Genomic DNA, 20,792 nt, shown 5'->3' with positions numbered 1-20,792 from the left:
ATGCAAAATACACACACACATTAAAAAGAAAATTAATTTCAAAAAGATAAATAGCATAAATTACAAAAATTATGCTGTGATTTCTAAATTCATCAATGTTGATAATTTTTCATTCAAGTCCTTAAAACTGAAAAATTGTTCAAGTCAACATAATGGAAATTTAGATACATATGCAACTCTGGTTTTTTCAGAGGAAACTGTGTTTATGAGTTGAATTACATTCAATATATTTTACATTATTTGAATATATATATATATATATATATATATATATATATATATATATATATATATCTTAACCAAACAGAAGTTAGGAAATCATTCCTATCAAAGAGAAGCTACTCTACAAATTAATTTTTTAATAGTTCCTTTCATGTCTTTATTTCTAAGACTAAAGATAAATGGATTCAGCATTTGAGGGACTACAGTGTACATAATGCAGGCCACTGAAGTCTTCTTGGGTAAAATAGCAACTGAAGAGGTTATGTAAACCCACAATCCTGAACCATAGGATAGAGAAGTCACTGACAAGTGAGAACCACAAGTAGAAAAGGCCTTATATCTTCCTTTTACTGATGGTATTCTCAAAACAGAAGAGGCAATTTGGACATAAGAGAAAATAATACCAGAGATTGGGATGCCACCAAATATAAGTGTTGCAAGATATATCAGAATATCATTAATGAGGGTGTCAGAGCAGGCAAGTTTCATGATCTGAGAAAGTTCACAGAAGAATAAGGGAATTTTTAGATTCGTGCAGAATGAAAGCCTCAATACCATGAGACCAAGAAGCCCCATGTTCAAAATGCTAATAAAAACAGAGAAGAGAATTAGTAGAGCACACGAGTGAAAATTCATAATGACTGTATAACGCAGTGGATAACAAATGGCTACATATCGGTCATAGGCCATTGCAGCAAGAAGACAGCTTTCAAATCCAGCAAAAAGCAAGACAAAGCAAAGCTGAGTAAGGCACCCTGTATAAGTGATGCTCTGATCCTGTGTTTGGATAGTCAGTAACATATTTGGTATGACAGTTGTGGTTAAGCAGATGTCATTAAAGGATAAATTTGAAATAAAAAAATACATGGGTGTTTGTAAGTGGGAATAACAGCTTACAGCAAGGATAATAAGCAGATTTCCCAAGATGGTGACCATGTAAATGAACAGGAAGAGACAAAAGATCACAGGCTTCACAGTTGGATCATCTGTTAGTCCCAGAAGAAAAAAGTGAGAAACATCTGTCTGGTTTTTACCTTCCATGTCTTTGACAATCTATTTTAAATTCAGAGTAAAATAAAATGTAACAACATTCAAATATTGAAAGATGTTAGAATTATAAGTTATTTGGCTGAATCATATTTATTCCTAATAAACTCTTAATATGTGGGCCAGTAGCCTATATTCTGACAAGCCATCTAGACCACTTTGTAATATGCTTAATTTTGAGGAAATACAAAAGCCATGCCTAGTATAGCAAAGCTATAGCATTCAAATAGTTCATTTTGGTTGCTTTTTTTTCCTCCACAGAATTACTTATTGCATCTGTTAGTGACTTAAAAACAAAATACAATATGGTTTTGTGTATTGTCAAAAGCCTATAAAACTAACTACATTATAATCTATGGCTTTTAAACAGAAGCATTTCAGGGATTGTACAGAAAAATATGGACAAACATCATGAATACTTTCTTCTGAAATTTTTGCCAAATATCAAAATTCTTGTTTAATTTTTTTGAGACTAGAACATAGTTACATTATATTTACCTTACTTTTATTATTTCAAACCCCCTAATATACTCCTACTTTCTCATTTTCAAATTCATAGCCTCTTATTAATTATTTATATAATAATTATATTATAGTAATAATAAATATATAAACATAGATAATACTAATATAAACATATTAGCAAATATGTGACTCTTATTTATGCTTTCAGGGATTACCATTTGTTTCTGGTTAACAAATTGACATGCTCCTTCCTGGAGATGATTTTATTCATTCTCAGCATTACTTACTTGCTTGTAGTTCTTCATATGTGTTGAGACTTTGTATAAAATGTGAATGGCACATCACACTGTGAATGAATTGTCTAATTTAATTACTCATTTAATTTACCCATAAATAGGGAAAGATGACTCTTCTCCTTGTTCTAAAATAAGCACTGACTGGAAGAATTTGGGTCAGAATGTTTATCTGACTGAAGTGTTGAATTTTCTGTATAAATATTATTCATATGCCTGGACTATACATGTTAGACTAAAACCCCTGACTTGCTCTTCCAAGTTTTGGTATTTTCCTCCTAAACAAAACCTTTCTTTCACTCTAAATAGATTGTAACTATTACCTAGACAGTTTTTTGTAAAGATTAGAAAATGGAATTAGAGTTCATCCTTATTACAAGAGTCAGAGAAATAAATACCCTTCTCCTTTACAAGTTAATTAAAATAAAACTGCTGATTGTTAACTATGAGATTCTCTGTTATATGTTAAAATGTTCTCATAAACTGAATTGTTCCATTTTGCTCTTAAAATAAATGGATGAAATAAAAAATACAGAAAATCAAACAAAGAGATTAAACTAACCACAGTATTTTAGTCTTCAGAAAACATAATTTTTTTTAGATTTTAGGATTATATGAACCTTTTGAATAAAATTGTTTAGATAATAGAAATGTTTCTGTCTGGAACAGTCTCTGATGGTAAGGAAGAACAAAATAGGTTTGGAAAAGATTACTTGATTGAATACTAGATTCAAACCTCTAAATATAATACAGACATATGATTTGTGATGGGAAAAATCACCAATAAAGTGATAAATAAATATATCCTGCAGAAGGACATATGGAATGAACAGTTGAGTACTTTGAATTAATCAATTTTTCATAAATGTATGTATTTCATAGTCCCCCTGTAGTACTTACATACATGCAAATTTAAGTAATATATTAAAACTCCTGGAAAATAACCTGTAGGAATATTTTATGCTGATAATCAGTTACAATAATTAACTTTGAATATAGCAGGCTTGCCTAGAATTGCATTGTGTTGTGCTAAATATGCTCCATACTTAGCTCCATACTCATAGACTACCATACAAAGTTTTATTAATTAATCTGAAAACAAGTGATTGAGTTATTTTACAAATGTAGTAGGAATCCCTATCAATAAAATTATATATATATATATATATATATATATATATATATATTTACCAGAGATCTGCTCAAGACTAAAGTCACTTTTCAGAATAATAGTCATGTAAAATTATAACAAGGGATCATCCTTGAAAATGATATTTTAGGACAAGGATTTGTAATTAATATAAAGAGATCAATGTTAATTTTAGCATGAATTATTTAACAAATCACAGAAAATCTTACCTTCTCAACCTTAACTAAGGAACTTTATATTATATAGTTTGTCTAAACAGCAACACGACTCAAGCCTTACCTTGATATTGAAGAAAGAAGACATATTCCTGTAAAGAAAAGAGACTGAGTCATTACTGCTTTGCTAGAGAGTGTCATCCCAAGGAAAATCCATGTTTTGGTGTCCACCTGTGTCAGAGATGTTATGTTAGTTTTCAAAGGCTAGTACTTATAGTTTCAGTATCTCCAGTAGAAAATATCCAAAACTCCTCATTAGCCCATCTCTGTTTGATGAGTTCATTTCATTAAACACAAGGGATATAGTAAAATAAAGAAGGCTTTCATCTTGACTCCTGGGGCCTGATTATACTGTTCACTTTCATTATCATGTATGTTTATCTCCATTCAAACACTTTGCATACAATGTAACATCTTAATTCTCTTAACATTTAAATTATATTTTAAAAATACATTACTTTATTGATGCACTAGATAGTGATATACTGAACAATATTTTCTGTCATCCAATAAATATTATTATGTTGGAATGGATAATTTAACTATGTAGACTGGTTTATATAATAGACAACTATATACTCTGAGTAAAATTATCTTAATTTACTGTGCATATTGATAAGCTACTGGTGTCCAATATGCTGCAGGGGAAGATATTTATCAATAACATTTTATCAAAGAACAGACTGTGAAACAAAAGTTTCTCATTTGTACATTAGTGCATTTGTACATTGAGCTACTGAACTCTGTTTGGTCTCTAGCATCTTTTCTCTCAGGAAAGTATGTCTGTTGAATTGCAATATTCAGAGATAAGGGGAGAAAGAAATAATTGTTATAGATTCTATAATATAAATAACTGAACTCCAGTAATGATGATTAGAAATGTTTCAATTTTAGTCCCTTTGAAAGTAAGTCTTATCCCACCACTATAACTTAGCTGCAACACTTAAGGAAAAAAATCTTCACCAAAACGGAAAACACATTTATTAATGTTACTGTGTCTCATGATGAACAGAAATATAACAGAGGAACACTCCTCAAATGTGGTGGGATTGCAAACTGGTGCAACCTCTCTGGAAATTAGTCTGGAGGTTCCTCAGAAAATTGGACATTCCACTACCTGAGGACCCAGCTATACCTCTCCTGGGCATATACCCAAAAGAGCTCCAACATACAGAATAGACACATGCTCCACTATCTTCATAGCAGCCTTATTTATAATAGCCAGAAGCTGGAAAGAACCCAGATGCCCTTCAACAGAGGAATGCATACAGAAAATGTTGTACATCTACACAATGGACTACTACTCAGCTATCAAAAACAATGACTTTATGAAATTCATAGGCAAATAGATGGAACTGGAAAATATCATGCTGACTGGGGTAAACCAATCACAGAAAAGCAAACGTTATGCACTCACTGATAAGTAGATATTAGCCCAAATGCTAGAGTTACCCAAGATGCACAGACCACAGGAAACTCAAGAAGGATGACCAAAATGCAGATGCTTCACATCTTCTTTAAAAGGGGAACAAAAATATCAATAGGAGGCAAAGTTTGTATCAGAGACGGAAGGAATGGACATTCAGGGCCTGCCCCACATGTGACCCATACATATACAGCCACCAAACTAGATAAGATGGACGAAGTAAAGAAACGCAAGCTGACAGGAACCGGATGTTGATCTCTCCTGAGAGACACAGCCAGAATACAGCAAATATATAGGCAAATGCCATCATTAAACCACTGAACTGTGAATGGGACCGCCGTTGAAGAAATCTTAGAAAGGACTGAAAGAGCTTGAAAGGGCTTGAGACACCATATGAACAACAATGCCAACCAACCAGAGCTTCCAGGGACTAAGCCACTACCCAAAGACTATACATGGACTCACCTTGGGCTCCAACTTCCTAAGTAGCAATGAATAGCCTAGTAAGAGCACCAGCGGAAGTGGAAGACCTTGGTCCTTCCAAGACTGAATTCCCAGTGAATGTGAATGTTGAGGAGAGGGCAGTAATGGGGGGGAGGATGGGGAGGGGAACACCGATAGAGAAGGGGAGGGGGAAGGGTTAGGGGGATGTTGGCCTGGAAACTGGGAAAGGGAATAGCAATTGAAATGTAAATAAGAAATACCCACGTTAATAAAGATGAAAAAAAAAAGAAGTGCATGCTGACAGGAACTAGATATCGATTTCTCCTGAGAGACACAGCCAGAACAGTCAAAATACAGAGGCAATTGCCAGCGGCAAACTACAGAACTGAGAACGGAACTCCAGTTGGATGAATTAGAGAAAGGACTGAAGGAGCTGAAGGGGCTTGTGACTCCATAAGAACAACAATGCCAACCAAACAGAGCTTCCAGTGTCTAAACCACTACCCAAAGATTATACATGGACAGAGCCTGGTCTCCAACTTCATATGTAGAAGTGAACCTTGTTCGGGGTACCAGTGGAAGGGGAAGCCCTTTGTCCAGCCAAGGTTGGACCACCAGTAGAGGGGTTTGTTGAGGGAGAGAGGTAATGGGGGTGGATGGAGTGGGGAACACCCATATAGAAGGGGAGGGGAAGGGGCTAGGAGGTTTGATGGACAGTAAACCGGGAAAGGGAATAACATTTGAAATGTAAATAAGAAATATCCAATTTAATAACAATGGAAGAAAAATAAATAAATAAAGATCTGTGACAAGGAAAAACAAAGAAATATACTCATATGTCAGTCAAGATAGGAGTTGGCCAAAAAGTGGTACATTTACACAATGGAGTACTGCTCAGCTCTCAAAAATAATGACATCATTGGGGCTGGGGATTTATCTCAGTGGTAGAGTGCTTACCTAGGAAGCACAAGGCCCTGGGTTCGGTCCCCAGCTCCAGAAAAAAAAAAAAAAAAAAGAACCAAAAAAAAAAAATAATGACATCATGAAACCGTTAGGCAAATTGATGGAAAATAGAAAATATAATTCTGAGTGAGGTAATGCAATCACAAAAGAACATAAACAGTATGCACTCACTGATAAGTGGATATTAGCCCAAAACTCTGAATACCCAAGATAACAATTCATAGACCACCTGAAACTCAAGAAGAAGACCAAAGTGTGGATCCTTCAGTCCTTCTTAGAAGTTGGAGCAAAATACTCACAGGAGGAAATATGGAGACAAAGTGTAAAGCAGAGACTGAAGGAAAGGCCAACCAGAGACTACCCCACCTGGTGGTATATCCCATGTACAGTCAGCAAACCCATACACTTCTGTAGATACCAAGAAGTACATGCTGACAGGGGTCAAAATATCTGTCTCCTGAGAGGCTTTGCCAGAGCCTGACAAATACACAGTCTGATGCTCACAGTCAACCATTGGTTTGAGAACCTGGTCCCCAATGGAGGAATTAGAGAAAGGACTAAATGAGCTGAAAGAATTTACAAACACATAGGAGGAACAACAATATCAACAAACCAGATGCCCCAGAGCTCCCAGGGACTAAACTCCTAACCAAGAGTGAAATGAGGCTCCAGCCTCATTTCTAGCAGAGGATGGCCTTGTCAGGCCTCAGTGGAGGGAAAGGCCCTTGGTTCTATAAAAGCTAGATGCCCCAATGTTGGGGAATGCCAGGACAGGGAGGCAGGAGGAAGTGGGTGGGTGGGTGGGTGGGGGAACACTCTCATGGAAGTAGTGGGAGGGGCATGGGATGGAGTGATTCCTGAGGGGAAACCAGGAAAAGAGGTAACATTTGAAATGTGAATGGAGAAAATGTCTAATAAAATAAAAGAAAAAGTATACATAAAATAAAATGTTAAAACATGTGACCAAGAGGATATAAATATAGAAAATGTCTTAGTAAGTAAAAGTATGTGTATGAAGACAAAATAATATGTGAGTTCTGATTAAGTTCCTTAATATATGAAAATTATAACTATTAAAGACATACTGTATTAATAATTCTAAGTACAATATAAATAATAACATGAGGTGACTAGCACTTGCCCTAGTTTCCCCTTGCTCTCTCTTGCCCCTTTGTCCCTTCTCTCCCCATTCCTCTCACCCCTTCTCTCTACATGCTTATGTCAGACTCTCCTTCTCTCCTCCTCACCCCTCTCCTCCTCTCCACCTCTCCTCTTCTATTTCTCTCTCTCTCCCTCTCTCTCTCCCCCCCCCTCTCTCTCTCTCTCTCTCTCTCTCTCTCTCTCTCTCTCTCTCTCTTACTCCCCCTTGTCTCCGCCATTCCAATAAACCTCCTCCACATGGAAAAAGAAAACATGAAGTGGCTAAAATGGTTTTCTAATCAATTTCTATTCAGAAATGTCTTGTTGTTAAAATATTATATAGAAATTAAAACAAAGTAACTGTAGACGGCATTCTGTGTATTGAATAACTAGAATTGGAAGTTCATACTAACATAGAGACTAAAGATAGTGTTATTTTGTAGTAATAAGTTTCAGATGTTTTTATGAGTCACAAGCTATTGATACTGAAACCAGGATTTTCTGATTTGTAAAATTCCTTCTGAATGATGAATTAAAATTATGCACCCCGTTCCTAAAAGTAATTGTTTTGTTTGATGTTCGTGTACATGTCTGTACTTGTTTGAATGTGTATGCCTGTGTGTGGGTGTACGTGTGTGTGTATGTATGTGTTTGAGTGTGTGTGTGTGTGTGTGTGTGTGTGTGTGTGTGTGTGTGTGTACAGGTTCACATATGTTTAGACTCAAAAGGAAGACAGCGGACAATCCTGTGATGCCCCCTTAGATCCTTAGATACCATCCACCTTATGTTTTGAGACAAGACAAATAGGCTAGGCTACATTGGTTGTAAAGTTCTAGAGATCATACTTCTCCTGACTTCCCATTGCTGGGATTCAAAGCAAAGGCATAACATATGGAATTTTTATTTTGTTTTATAATGGAGTCTTAAACTCTTTACCTACAAATCAAGCAATTTCCTTTATTATTATTATTATTATTATTATTATTATTATTATTATTATTATTATTGATAGTAGTAGTAGTAGTGTTAGTATTATTGGTATTATTGTTAATACTTTTATTTTTTTACTGTCCAACTGTTGGCCTCATACTGTCCCCCTCCCACAGTACCTGATCCCATTCCTTCTCCTCTTGTCTCTAAGAGGATGTTCTCCCCACAATCACCAGGACTTCCCACACCTTGGAACCTCAAGTCTCTTAAGGATTAGGAGCATCTTTTCCCACTGAAGCCAGTCCAGTCAATCCTCTACTCTATATGTGTGCAGGATCTCAGACCAGCTCATGTATGCTGTTTGGTTGGGGGCTCAGTCTCTGAGATATCTTAGGAGTTTGGGTTAGTTGAGACTGGTGTACTTCCTCTGGAGTCACCAACCTCCACAACTTCTTTCAGTCTTTCCGTAATTTAACCATAGGGTTCCCCGACTTCTGCCCAATAATTGGGTTAAGAGTCTGTATCTCCCTTAGTCGCCTGTTTGTTGAATTTCTCAGAGGACCTCAATGCTAGGCTCCGGTTCGTAAGCATGCCATAGCATCAATAACATTGTCAGGCCTTCGATTCACCCCTTAAGATGGGTCCCAAGTTGGGATGGTCACTTTTCTCAGTCTCTTTTTCATTTTTGTCCCCGCAGTTCTTTTAGACAGGAACAGTTCTGAGTTCCCTCTCCCCATTTTTGGACAATTAAGGTCCCTCTCTTTTAGTCCTGACAGACTCTCTCTTCCCCAAGCCTTTGGTACTTTCTAGAGGGTCCCTGCATGTCCCAACCTGTGAAGTTGTATATTTTCATTCATTCTGCTAGTCCTTGGGGCTCCTATTCTGCCTCTTCCTACCTGTTACAGTTTCCTTTTTCCCTTTCCGCTCCCTTCACCCACACAGGTTGTTCCTTAATTCTACCTCCCATGATTTTTTTCTCCCTCCGAAGTGGGATTGAAGCATTCTCAGTTGGACCCTTTGGCTTATTAACCTTCTTGATTTTTTAGACTATATCTTAAGTATTCTGTACTTTTTCAGCTAATATCCGCTTATTAGTGAGTACAAGTCCTTTGGGTCTGAGTTACCTCACTCATGATAATATCGTCTAGTTCCTTCCTTTTTCTGCAAATCTCATGATATCGTATTCTTAATAGCTGAATAGTATTCCATTGTGTAAATGAACCACATTTTCTGAATCCATTCTTTATGAAACAATGGATTCTTTCCAAATAAGCTCTTCACTAACAAAAGAATTATTTAAAAAATATGAATTTAATTTTAAGTCGCATGAAAGCAGTAACTACATGGTTCTAAACATGAGGCCACTTAATAGCTAAATGACTGATATGAACAGCATCTTGAATACTGCACATTCCTTTCTACCTATTACAACGTGCTTCTTAAGACAGCTAAAAATAATTATTCCCTGCAGCCAACCATTGGACAGAACATGGGGCTCCCAATGGAGGAGGTAGAGAAGGAGCTGAAGGGGTTTGCAAACCATAGGAAGAACAACAATATCAACCAATTGGACCCTCCGGAGCTCCCAGAGACTAAACCAGCAAGCAAAGATTACATATGGAGGGACCCATAGCTCCAATTGCATATGTAGCAGAGGATGGTCTTGCTGGACATCAATGGGAGGAGAGGCCCTTGGTCCTGGGAAGGCTTGATTCTCCAGTATAGAATAATGCCAGGGCACAGAGCCAGGAGTGGGTGGGAGGTTGGGAGAGCACCTTCCTAAAGCCAGAAGGAGAGAGGATGGAATAAGTAGTTTCCAGAGGAGAACCTGGGAAAAAGGATAACATATGAAATATACATAAAGAAAATATCCAATAAAAATATTATTGAACAAGAAATAAAGATTGGCTTCATTGCAATCAGTTCTGTAAAGAAGGTTGGGGATTTAAATACTTGCCAAACATAGCAGAGTTAGACAAACAACAGAAGTAGGTTTGAAGTTAATGGACAGTTTAGTTAGAAACTATATCACCTAGTCATTTGGAAATAGCATATTGGAGGATGAGTAAGATATTCAGCATCTCCATTAATTTAAATTGATTGTAGAAACCTAACATGCAAACCAATCAGACAATCATGGGAAATAAATATGAGTAAGAATTATCCTACTTTCTAAATCAGGAATACAGATGCTCAATAGAAGGGTCACAAGGTAAATTACTGACAACACAACATGGACAACAGAAAAGTAGGAATGATCCACAGCAAAACCAGTGCAATATAGTAATGGCAGCAGTGAGAGGAAAGACTAACAGATTTAAATGGCTTCATATATTCATTCTATTAATTCGGTCCTTAAAAATAGAGGAGGCCACTTGAGTAGAGTAGAAAAGTATATCTGAGGAAGAAACTTCAAAAAACTAAATATATCTCGATGATATTCATGAAAATCTTAGAACACGCAAGCGTGATACTTGTGAAACCTCATAAAAAAAAAGTGTGGTTTCCAGTAAGAGCAGAAGAATAGCAGTAGCACCATCAGAATGTAGACTAAGATATGCATACTACCAATGAGAAAAGAGAGTAGAGCCAATAGGACACAGAAGCTAGTGTTCGTGTTGATTGTATACCTCAATGGGTGACAAATGGCTACATAGATAACAGGCCATTACTGCAAGGAGACCATTTTTATATGTTATCTCATATCCATGCAGGTCTTATTAGGTGCTGTTCTTAGGCAGGTTCCTCAGTACCAAAGAACAGGGCAGAGGAATTCACATGCCTAGACTAAGAGAAATTGAGGGTGGGGTTATAATAAATATTACACTAGGGAAATACTATGTAACCCATAATTTAGAGACTCTTGCCCAAGTATGACCAAAGATAAGCGCCTGTGCAGGCACATGGATGGGCTAGTCATATCAGAAGAACAAGTGGCATCAGCTAACAAATATGTGGAAAATTTGGCACCAATCCTTTGTGTGTTTTCAAGATTGAAGAAAAAGTGTAGATGAAGTTTCACAGCTTATAAACAGCATAGCAGGTTATGCCAACCAAACGTCCCTACCTCTCCTGGTAAGTGATTGTCAATTCAAGTCTGTCTACTGTGTGAAGTTTTATCTCTGTCCTTCCTCACCTACCAAAGGAACATGTATCTACCCACATGGCTACTTGGGGAGAGGTGGTTGGCTTAACGTATATGAAATAGTTAAGAGTCCATCCAGCTAAGGCGTATGCTTTAAAATATTAAAAGGTCTCTGTATGAGTATTTGGGGAACCAGTTCATTAAGAAATGTGTATCACTGTATTAATTTCCAATATTAATTATTAAGCAGAGAATGTTAATAATAATTTTAAAAATCGCACCCAAAATACAGAAACCAGAATCCAAGATTACATCTGAGAAGGCCTGCATGAAATCAATAAAATGTCAAGCTAGCTGAATCATCACCATTTGTTAAAAGTGCTGTCTTTCTGCTACTGTATAATTTTAGCTCCTTTGTCAAAGATCAAGTGACATTTTGTATGTGGGTCAATTTCAGGGCCTTCAATTCTATTCCATTGCTATACCTGTCTGTCTCTGTACTAATACCATGCAGTTTTTATCATGATTGCTCTGTAATCCAGATTGAGGACAGGGATAGTGATTCCCTCAGAAGTTCTTATATTGTTGAGAAATAAAAATCCAGAAGAGCCTAGTGAGAGGTCATGCAGACTCTAAGAGTACACAAATGCCAGTCCAGGCTACTATACCCAACAAATTTCTCAATTAACATAGACAGAGAAACCAAAACATTCTAGGACAAACCCAAATTCAAACAGTATCTATCACCAATCCAGTCGTACAAAAGTTTCTAGAAGAAAATCCCCAATACAAGGAGGGTATCAACACCAATGAAAAGAGAAGATATTAATCATCTCACAACAAAAGCAAAAAAGGACAACCACATGTGCATAATACTACCTATAAAAACAAACATAACAGGAACTAACAGTCATCTGTCTTTAACATTTCTCAATATTAATGGACTCAACTCACAAATAGAAATATATAAACTAACAGACAGGATATGCAAACAGGATCTAGAACTTTTCTGCATAAAAGAAACACACCTCACTAAAAAATACACTATCTCAGAGTAAAAGGCTAAGAAAAAATTTCCAAGCAAATGGTCCCAATAAACAAGTTGGGGCTTCCATCCTAATATCCAGTAAAATAGATTTTCAACCAAAATTACAAGTGAAATGAGGAAGGGCGCTTCATACTCATCAAAGGAAATATTCACTAAGAGAAAAATCTTAATTCACACCATTTATGACCCAAATGCAAGGACACCCACATTAATAAAGGAAACCTTACTAAGACTCAAAACACACATTGAACCCTAAACAATTATAGTGGGAGGCTTTAACAACCCACTCCCACTAATGGACAAGTCATTGAAACAGAATTAAACAGAAATACAGTGAAACTAGCAGAAGTTATGAACTGCATGGACTTAACAGATATCTACAGAACATTTCATCCTAAAACAAAAGAATACAACTTCTCATTATTTCATGGTACCTTCTCCAAAATCCACCATATACTTGCTCACAAAACAACCCTCAACTGAAGACTGAAATAATTCCATAAATCCTATCAGATATCCATGATCTAAGGCTGGTCTTAAAAAAAAGCCCACATACAAATGGAAACTAAACAACTCTCTACTCTATGATAACGTGGTTAGGAAAGAAATTAATGAATTTCTGGAATTCAGTGAAGATATTGACACAACGTACACAAACTTATGGGACACAATGAAAGTAGAGGAAAATTCATAGTACTAAGTGCCATAGTAAAAAAAAAAAACTGGAGATATATTACACTAGAAACTCAACAGCATATTGAGAGCTCTAGGACAAAAAGAAGCAAACACCCAAGAGGAGTAAGCTTCAGGAAATAGTCAAAATAGGACCAAAAATCAACCAAATACAAAGAAAACAATACAAAGAATCAACAAAACTAAAAGCTGTTTTTTTGGGAGAATAAGTAAGATAGAAAATCCCCTAGCCAAAGCAACTAAAGGGTCTAGACACAGTATACAAATAAACAAAATCAACAATAGAAATGGAGGAAATTCAAAAAATCATCAGATTCTACTACAAAAGCCAGTACTCAACAAAACCAGAAAATCTAGATGAAATGGGTGGTCTTCTAGACCGATACCATATTCCAAAGTTAAATCAAGAGCAGATAAACTATCTAAACAGATCGGTATCCTATAAGGAAATAGAAGTAATTAAAAACCTCTGAGCCAGACAGATTTAGTGTAGAATTCTACCACACCATCAATGAAATCTAATACCAATATTCCTGAAACTATTCCATCAAATAGAAACAGAAGGAACACTGTATAATTTATGCTATGAAGCCACAATTACTCAGATACCTAATCCCCACAAGGATACAACTGAAAAAGAGAACTTCAGACCAATTTCGCTTAGGAATATCGATACAAAAATACTTAATAAAATTCTTGCAAACCAGATCCAAGAACATATCAAAGCGATCATCCACTATGATCAAATGGATTTCATCCCAGGAATGCAAGGTTGGTTAAATACAAGAATATCCATTAATGTAATCCACTATACAAACAAACTCAAAGGAAAAATCACATGATAATTTCTTTAGATGCAGAAAAAATATTTGACAAAATACAATAACCCTTCATGTTAAAAGTACTGGAGAGATCAGGAATTCAACACCCATACCTAAATAAAATAAAAACAATTTACTGAAAACCAACAGCCATCAAATTAAATGGGGAGATACTTAAAGAAAATACACTAAAATCTGGAGTTTAGTGGTCTGGTGGATTGGGTGTTGGGGTCGGAACATCCTAGTTGGACAGGAGGGTTGAGAGGAGGTTTGGAACTGGGAGTGGGGGGGGGAAGGGAAAATGCTAGGCAGCCTATTCAGTGCTCACTTTTACTGAGTCTATACAGGCATCGCCTACTGATGGACACCATGTCAGAAAAGGCACAGTTGATTGCTCTCACTCAGAGCACTCCATATAGCTGACGGACACAGGTGCAACATTCATACTCACTGAAAATTTGCTTTTTTAATAGCTCATACCCGTTGTGTCTTATAGGGAAAAAGAGGGTTCTTTATCACCAATGCTCCCATTGTCAATGGACACCAAACAGCAAGACACTTGTGGGCCCTCCAGCTCCCAGCAGAAATAGCCATAATATACTTCCTCCATGGACCAAGGTCCTTGGGCAATGCCAGGGTTATATTAATGTCCCAGGGACTGGCCTCCAGCTCTACAGTATCCATGGAATACCTCTTCTTTCTGACATCCTCCAATCAGCCTTTTTATCAACAGAAAGAAACAGGAATTCTTAAAATAAGGGGTCACACAGGGCAACAACTGATGGCTCTATGTGAATAACCCCCTCCCATTTCTGGCATCCACTAAGCACCTCACTGATTTAAAGATGGCTTTATTTTTTTTCTGAAACCAGAAATTATCTCTTCAGACTATTATATTTTATCATTTTACTTTCATTCATTGCAACGAATTATATTCCTGCATTCTTTCTTGATAGCAAAATGTGTCTTCAAAACCAGATGACACAGTGCAAATTTGTACATTACCTACAATTTCTATTTTGATTCTCTTTCCCAATTCTGCAAAATACATTACCCCTTATATTTTAAAATCCATTAGACTGTTTTGAATTTTATATTTGTTTAATTTTCTAAAACATGATCAGTTTTGTAAAATGCAGTATGAAATGCTGGGAACAATATACACTTTGAGGATATTTTTGTTAAGTGAATTCAAAACTCAAGTTGGTTTGTTTGTTTTCCCTGGGTTGCTTACAATTTGTGAAATATTTTTGACTAAAGCTAGTGACTATTACTTTGTTAGGTTAAGAGTTGACTCTGACCTTTTTGTTAATGCTACAAGAGGTATTTTCAAATATATACAATTTAATATGATGTTATAAATGGATAATCCCCATTTAATATTAATACATATCACCTTAAACCAAATTTTCTCATAATTTTTATAATGGATAAATATTGAACTTTAACATTATATATATATGTGTGTGTATATATATATATGTATGTATTTGTATGTGTGTACCTCTTATTTATGTTAAATATAACCCAAAACCTAAATACTAAGAGTGAATTATCAATTTGTATCTAATTATGTAATGTAAATTATGTTATCAAATGAAAAATAAAATTAAAAAAATAATTTTAGCTGTCATGTAAGATGCTAGACTATAGTTAACCCAATGGTTCCGTTCAAGCGTCTCAGTGATAATGTTATTATAGTCACCTATCTGGAATTCATTCCATTAAATATGTATAAATTTTTACATTTATAAGCTAAAACACAGTATCCAAAGTTTATGTGTTGTTAAAGAAGATATAAAAATCAAACTTGAAGATCAAAGTATGCTAATGAATATGAGCACAAAAGCCACAGAGCAGAACATGGATGGGTTCTATCTGATTCTGTTTTAATTCATCACCTAAAGCAAATATTTCATCACGCAGGTTTTCTCCTTGAGGATTTGTGCTGCCCTTTAATCAATTTATGGTAACGAGTATTCTAATAGGTACATTTATTCATAAAACCCTGGGGGCAATAGAGACTGTAAGTATCAAACTAAGATCACCATACAACAGTCTTTCTCAGGTAAGTAGCCAGCACAGCTCCCTCTGAGCTCACACATCATCACTCCATTACTGTATACCAGTTCTTTCCAAGATTAGTTTATCGTGAACTGTGTTTTACATTAGGGAAAGAACTGGTGTTGTTTAATCATAATGACACCTTATCACTCTGCCGGGCTTCAACTTAACTATTTGCATGTGTATCTATACTTTAATGTTAGTCATTCAGTGGTTATAAGATAAGGACACAAAAAGGCTGAATAGAATGTATAATTTGGCATGGGAAAGGCAAAAGTAAACCACAATGCAAGTGATAAAGTCGTCTTGGGTAACCAGATATATTTTAAATCAATGATAGTTCTTTTATGACTCACTATTAATTCTTAAATAGGATAATTCATGGTGTGCTGCTATATTATTAATGAAGACACTGAAGCAGCTCAGAGAATTCCATGTATACTTTTATTACAAATGAACCACCATTGAACTCAGAGGTGAATAATTAGAAATTTGATTCTGTATTGATTCTGTTAGTTTATGTTGAGTGTAATGTTCTTTGTGGTTTCCCAATGATTAAGCTTTCATAAATTTATTTTCCATGAAGCATCTACATATAACATATCAAGTGTTTTTGTTCATTAATATAATGTGGTACAAGAGAAGGTATGTAGTAAACAAAAAAATAATATATGAAAAGGGTGGACAGAGGGAAAATTTAAGAGATAGAAATTGCACAAAGATAGGAGAGAGAAACAAGTGGAAACACACACACAAATGGATAGAGGGTGGAAGTGGCAAAACAGAGTGAAATGGATGTTTACTTCATGGAGCTTGTCTTTAATTTTAAAATGATGGACATTTTTTCTATACAATTAACTCCCTTATTTTTCAGAAACTGAAAGTCATGGGATTCATTAACCAAACAATTCCCTCTGACTTTCTCCTTCTGGGCCTTTCACGTGACCCTGAATTACAGCCTGTCATGTTCGGACTTTTTCTCTTTATATACCTGGTAACAGTGATTGGAAACATGTTCATAATATTGGCCATAAATTTAGATTCCCATCTCCATACTCCCATGTACTTCTTTATCTCCAACCTCTCCTTGACTGATATCTGCACAAGTACCACAACAATACCAAAGATGCTTGTGAATATGCAAGAACAGAATCTAAGCATAACTTTTGCAGGATGCCTCACTCAGGCTTGCTTTGCCATGCTATTCGTTAGTCTGGAGTGCTGCCTTCTTGCAGCAATGGCATATGATCGCTATGTGGCCATTTGCTACCCCTTGAGATACACAGTCATCATGAATTGGTATCTCTGTCGTCTAGTCATCCTAGTCTCCCTGCTCAGTAGCACTGCTAATTCATTACTCCTCAGTCTCATGATGTTGTGGCTGTCCTTCTGCAAAAACTTGGAAATCCCACACTTCTTTTGCGAAATTACACAGGTCGTTAAGTTAGCCTGTTCTGACACATCCATCAACATTATATTGATATATATTGCAAGTTTCACATTTGGTGGCATTACTTTTTCTGGAATCATTTTCTCTTACATTGAAATTGTCTCCTCTGTTTTGAAAATACCATCTGTGAAAGGAAGATATAAAGCCTTTTCTACCTGTGGGTCTCATCTCTCAGTCATAACTTTATTCTATGGGACAGGTTTAAGTGTGTGCATCAGCTCATCAGTAACTGATTCTCCCAGGATGACTGCAATGGCATCAGTTATGTATACTGTGGTGACTCAGATGCTGAACCCCTTCATTTACAGCTTGAGGAATAAAGATATGAAGGAAGCCTTGACGAAAGTCATAGGTAGAATGATTTCCCTTTCATAAATATGTTGTCTTCTTTGGATAGATCCTATAGTTAATTCACTCTGACAAGATTCCAGGAATCTCCAAATGTCTCACCATTCCTTTACTAATCCTTGTAAATTCAGTGTGTGACATAATGTCAGGTTGTTTTTATTATTTTTCTATGTTTACTTATTGTGGACAAATTGTCACAATTATGTTATTGATTTCTTTTCTGTTATAAAATCAGTGATACAATATTTGACTATGGGTCAATGTCTGTGTATTATATAAAAGTGAACCATACATGTGTATTTGTATATATGCATACATTAATATTTATATGTAGACATATATAGCAAAAAGATGGGATATTAATCTTATTGATATATGTATATTAATATATGCAACTAGACAATATACATGGTTGGGAACTACAAGAAAGCATTTCAACATATGCAGAAAATATGTAATGATAAGATCATGGCAATTAGGCAAAATGCTACTTCCAACATTTATGATTAATTTCAATGGAAAACACTGAATGAAATTTATTTGAATTTATGTTGTTCATTTTTGTCAACCATTGTACATTAAAAGTTAGTTTATCCATCCAGATATAATGTATACTTGTCCTTTCTCTGTTTATCTGTCTCATATATCTTTCCAATTTTGTCAGAATTAATATTGTATTACCAGCTGTGAAATTATCATTGCCTTTCAAATATACATAAGATAAAATGGTGTTTCTCATTCTGTGCCTGACTACTTTCACTAAACAAAATAGCATTTAGTTTAAATAATTTTACCTAAAATGATAATAATTTATGTTTATGGTAGAATAGAATTCTGTTGTGTCTACATACCATTTTCCCTTTATACATATATACATGTATTATTGTTTAAAATTAATTTCTTATGTGAATGTTGACAGTATTGGTTCAATTGGATAAAAATGAATATACAACTACTAAATATTTGTCTTTATACATTTATATTGGCACCGATTTCAGATGTAGTTCTATAAAACTTTACTTGTTTCAATAACTTTTAAAAGAACCTCATACTGACGTCTTAATCAATGTAGCAAATTGCTCAGTAACAATTTATGAAAGATAAGTTGCTCTGTGAATAAATACCATTTTTTACTGGCTGATAACTGATGCTGTCATTTTAACTCAGGTAGTATATCAATGAGATTTCACTGATAGAATGGCATTGAACCATTTTTCAAATGGATTTTTCATTTGTATCTATTATTTTGTGGAAAGTATATTCAGTTCCTTTGCTTATTACTTAACTGGATTGTTTGAAATTTACCTTCCTTTTGAATTCTTTTTTATTTTATACTATTTTATGGATCTGTATCAATTGAGTAGAATAAAGGTGAACTTAAAAGTTACTGAGGATATTTTCAAACCTATTAAATGACTTATGCCTCATCCATTAAGAGCAGGTCAATAGCAATGTCAGGTGATGCTCCAAGAGCTGGATAAACTAAGATTTGTGTACCCAACATGTTCATTGCTGAAATCATCATATCTAAATCATATTCTTCTGAAGAAACAACAAAGTCAATTTAATCAGTTTTATTTCTAAAAGAACAGAATTGAAGTTTATCTCAGTAATTTTATGTTAATAAGAGATACTTGGAGTTTTCAGGAAGAACACATTAGGATCTAATATTACAAAAATGCATTGTCTAACATATTCAAACACAAAGAATTTTGACTTTTTAAGCCAGAGCCAAGAATTTGTGAAACAACAGTATTATTGCTAGTAATCTACAGCTTTATCTTCAGTATGTGTTACAGTAATACAATAGCAATCTTATATTGATTTGTCCATTTTGAAGCTTCTTGTCCTTGATAATATATGAGATTTTAAACTCAATTCCTTATCACAACTGACTACTGTTCATTTGAGATGCAAAAATAAATAAGTAGAAGAAATGATAGGTCTCACAGAGCTTGGGACACCAACATACAGGGTTCATACAGGAGCTAGACCTAGACTATCTACACTTTTGAAACCAATGTGCATCTTGGTGTTCATGTGTTTGTCCTAACAAGTAGATTAAGGCTCTCTCAGTCTCTATATCTTGGCATGGGATCCCCTTCCCTACTACTTGGACTGCTTGGTTGTGAAACCTGCTGGGACCAGATGCACCACTGTGGAATGGTACCCAAGGGAAGGCTCTATTTCTCTGAGGAGAAGTAAATAGGGCAATTGAGGGAGGGGGTTTATAATAGTGGGACTAGGAAGAAAGGATGGGGGCTGTGATTGACACATAAGTGAATTTTAAATGCACACACACACACACACACACACACACACATGTATATATATATATATATATATATATATATATATATATATATATATAAAATTTTACATAAACCAAGTCCTGGGATTCTTTAAAAACCTGATGACATAGTATTTTCAAAGATATTATCTATAGTATGTGTTGTTTAGGAACTGGAACTATCTTACCCCCATCACTATATGTCTGGGAAATAAAGAGCTGAGAAAGATTAACCACAGAATAGTGAACCAGATGGGGAAGGAAGAAGCAGGAGGACCACGGTAACAGTGTTGGGAGAGGACTGTAACTGATTATGTCATTCAAAATCTACAGTCTTCCCAGAAGTGACTATAGAAGTACAGGCAAATGTAGTTTGTTGAAACATTACTCATTTGAAATATTTGAGATGTTTGTACTGATTTTTATTTAAATATTGATGGAGAGAATGTGTTTATAATAATTAATAATGGATCAAACAATACATTACACAAGAAAACAAGTTCAAAGTCTGAAAATATTGAGAATAATGCTTTATTTTCAATTTTCATATAAAAAAGAGTTTTGAGGAATATTAAGTTGTTTAGTGTCTGTGCATGGGGTAAATTCCAAGTTGAGGTAGTCTATAAATGTTCTTTCCTTCAGTCTCTGCTCCATTTTTTGTCTCTCCATTTCCATTAGCCAGGAACAAATCTCAGTAA

General features: G+C 35.2%; 2 protein-coding genes and 1 pseudogene across 2 annotated transcripts; 1 reads left to right on the top strand and 2 right to left on the bottom strand.

Annotated features, from left to right (window-relative positions):
- Positions 1–327: 327 nt before the first annotated feature.
- On the bottom strand, positions 328–1,263 carry Or7g20 (olfactory receptor family 7 subfamily G member 20). The gene has a single exon (NM_001000987.1). It carries the CDS (start codon positions 1,261–1,263, stop codon positions 328–330), a length of 936 nt encoding a protein of 311 aa, NP_001000987.1.
- Positions 10,556–10,951, bottom strand: Olr1127-ps (olfactory receptor pseudogene 1127; annotated as a pseudogene).
- Positions 16,893–17,831, top strand: Or7g41 (olfactory receptor family 7 subfamily G member 41). Its single transcript, NM_001000880.1, has one exon. The coding sequence runs from the start codon at positions 16,893–16,895 to the stop codon at positions 17,829–17,831; it is 939 nt and encodes a 312-aa protein (NP_001000880.1).
- Positions 17,832–20,792: the final 2,961 nt, after the last annotated feature.

The sequence above is a fragment of the Rattus norvegicus genome, chromosome 8 (assembly GCF_021556685.1).
Source record: "Rattus norvegicus strain SHRSP/BbbUtx chromosome 8, alternate assembly SHRSP_T2T, whole genome shotgun sequence".
Classification (NCBI taxonomy): Eukaryota; Metazoa; Chordata; class Mammalia; order Rodentia; family Muridae; genus Rattus; species Rattus norvegicus.
Note: the sequence above shows the minus strand (reverse complement) of the source record. Positions and strands in the feature narration are given on the sequence as shown.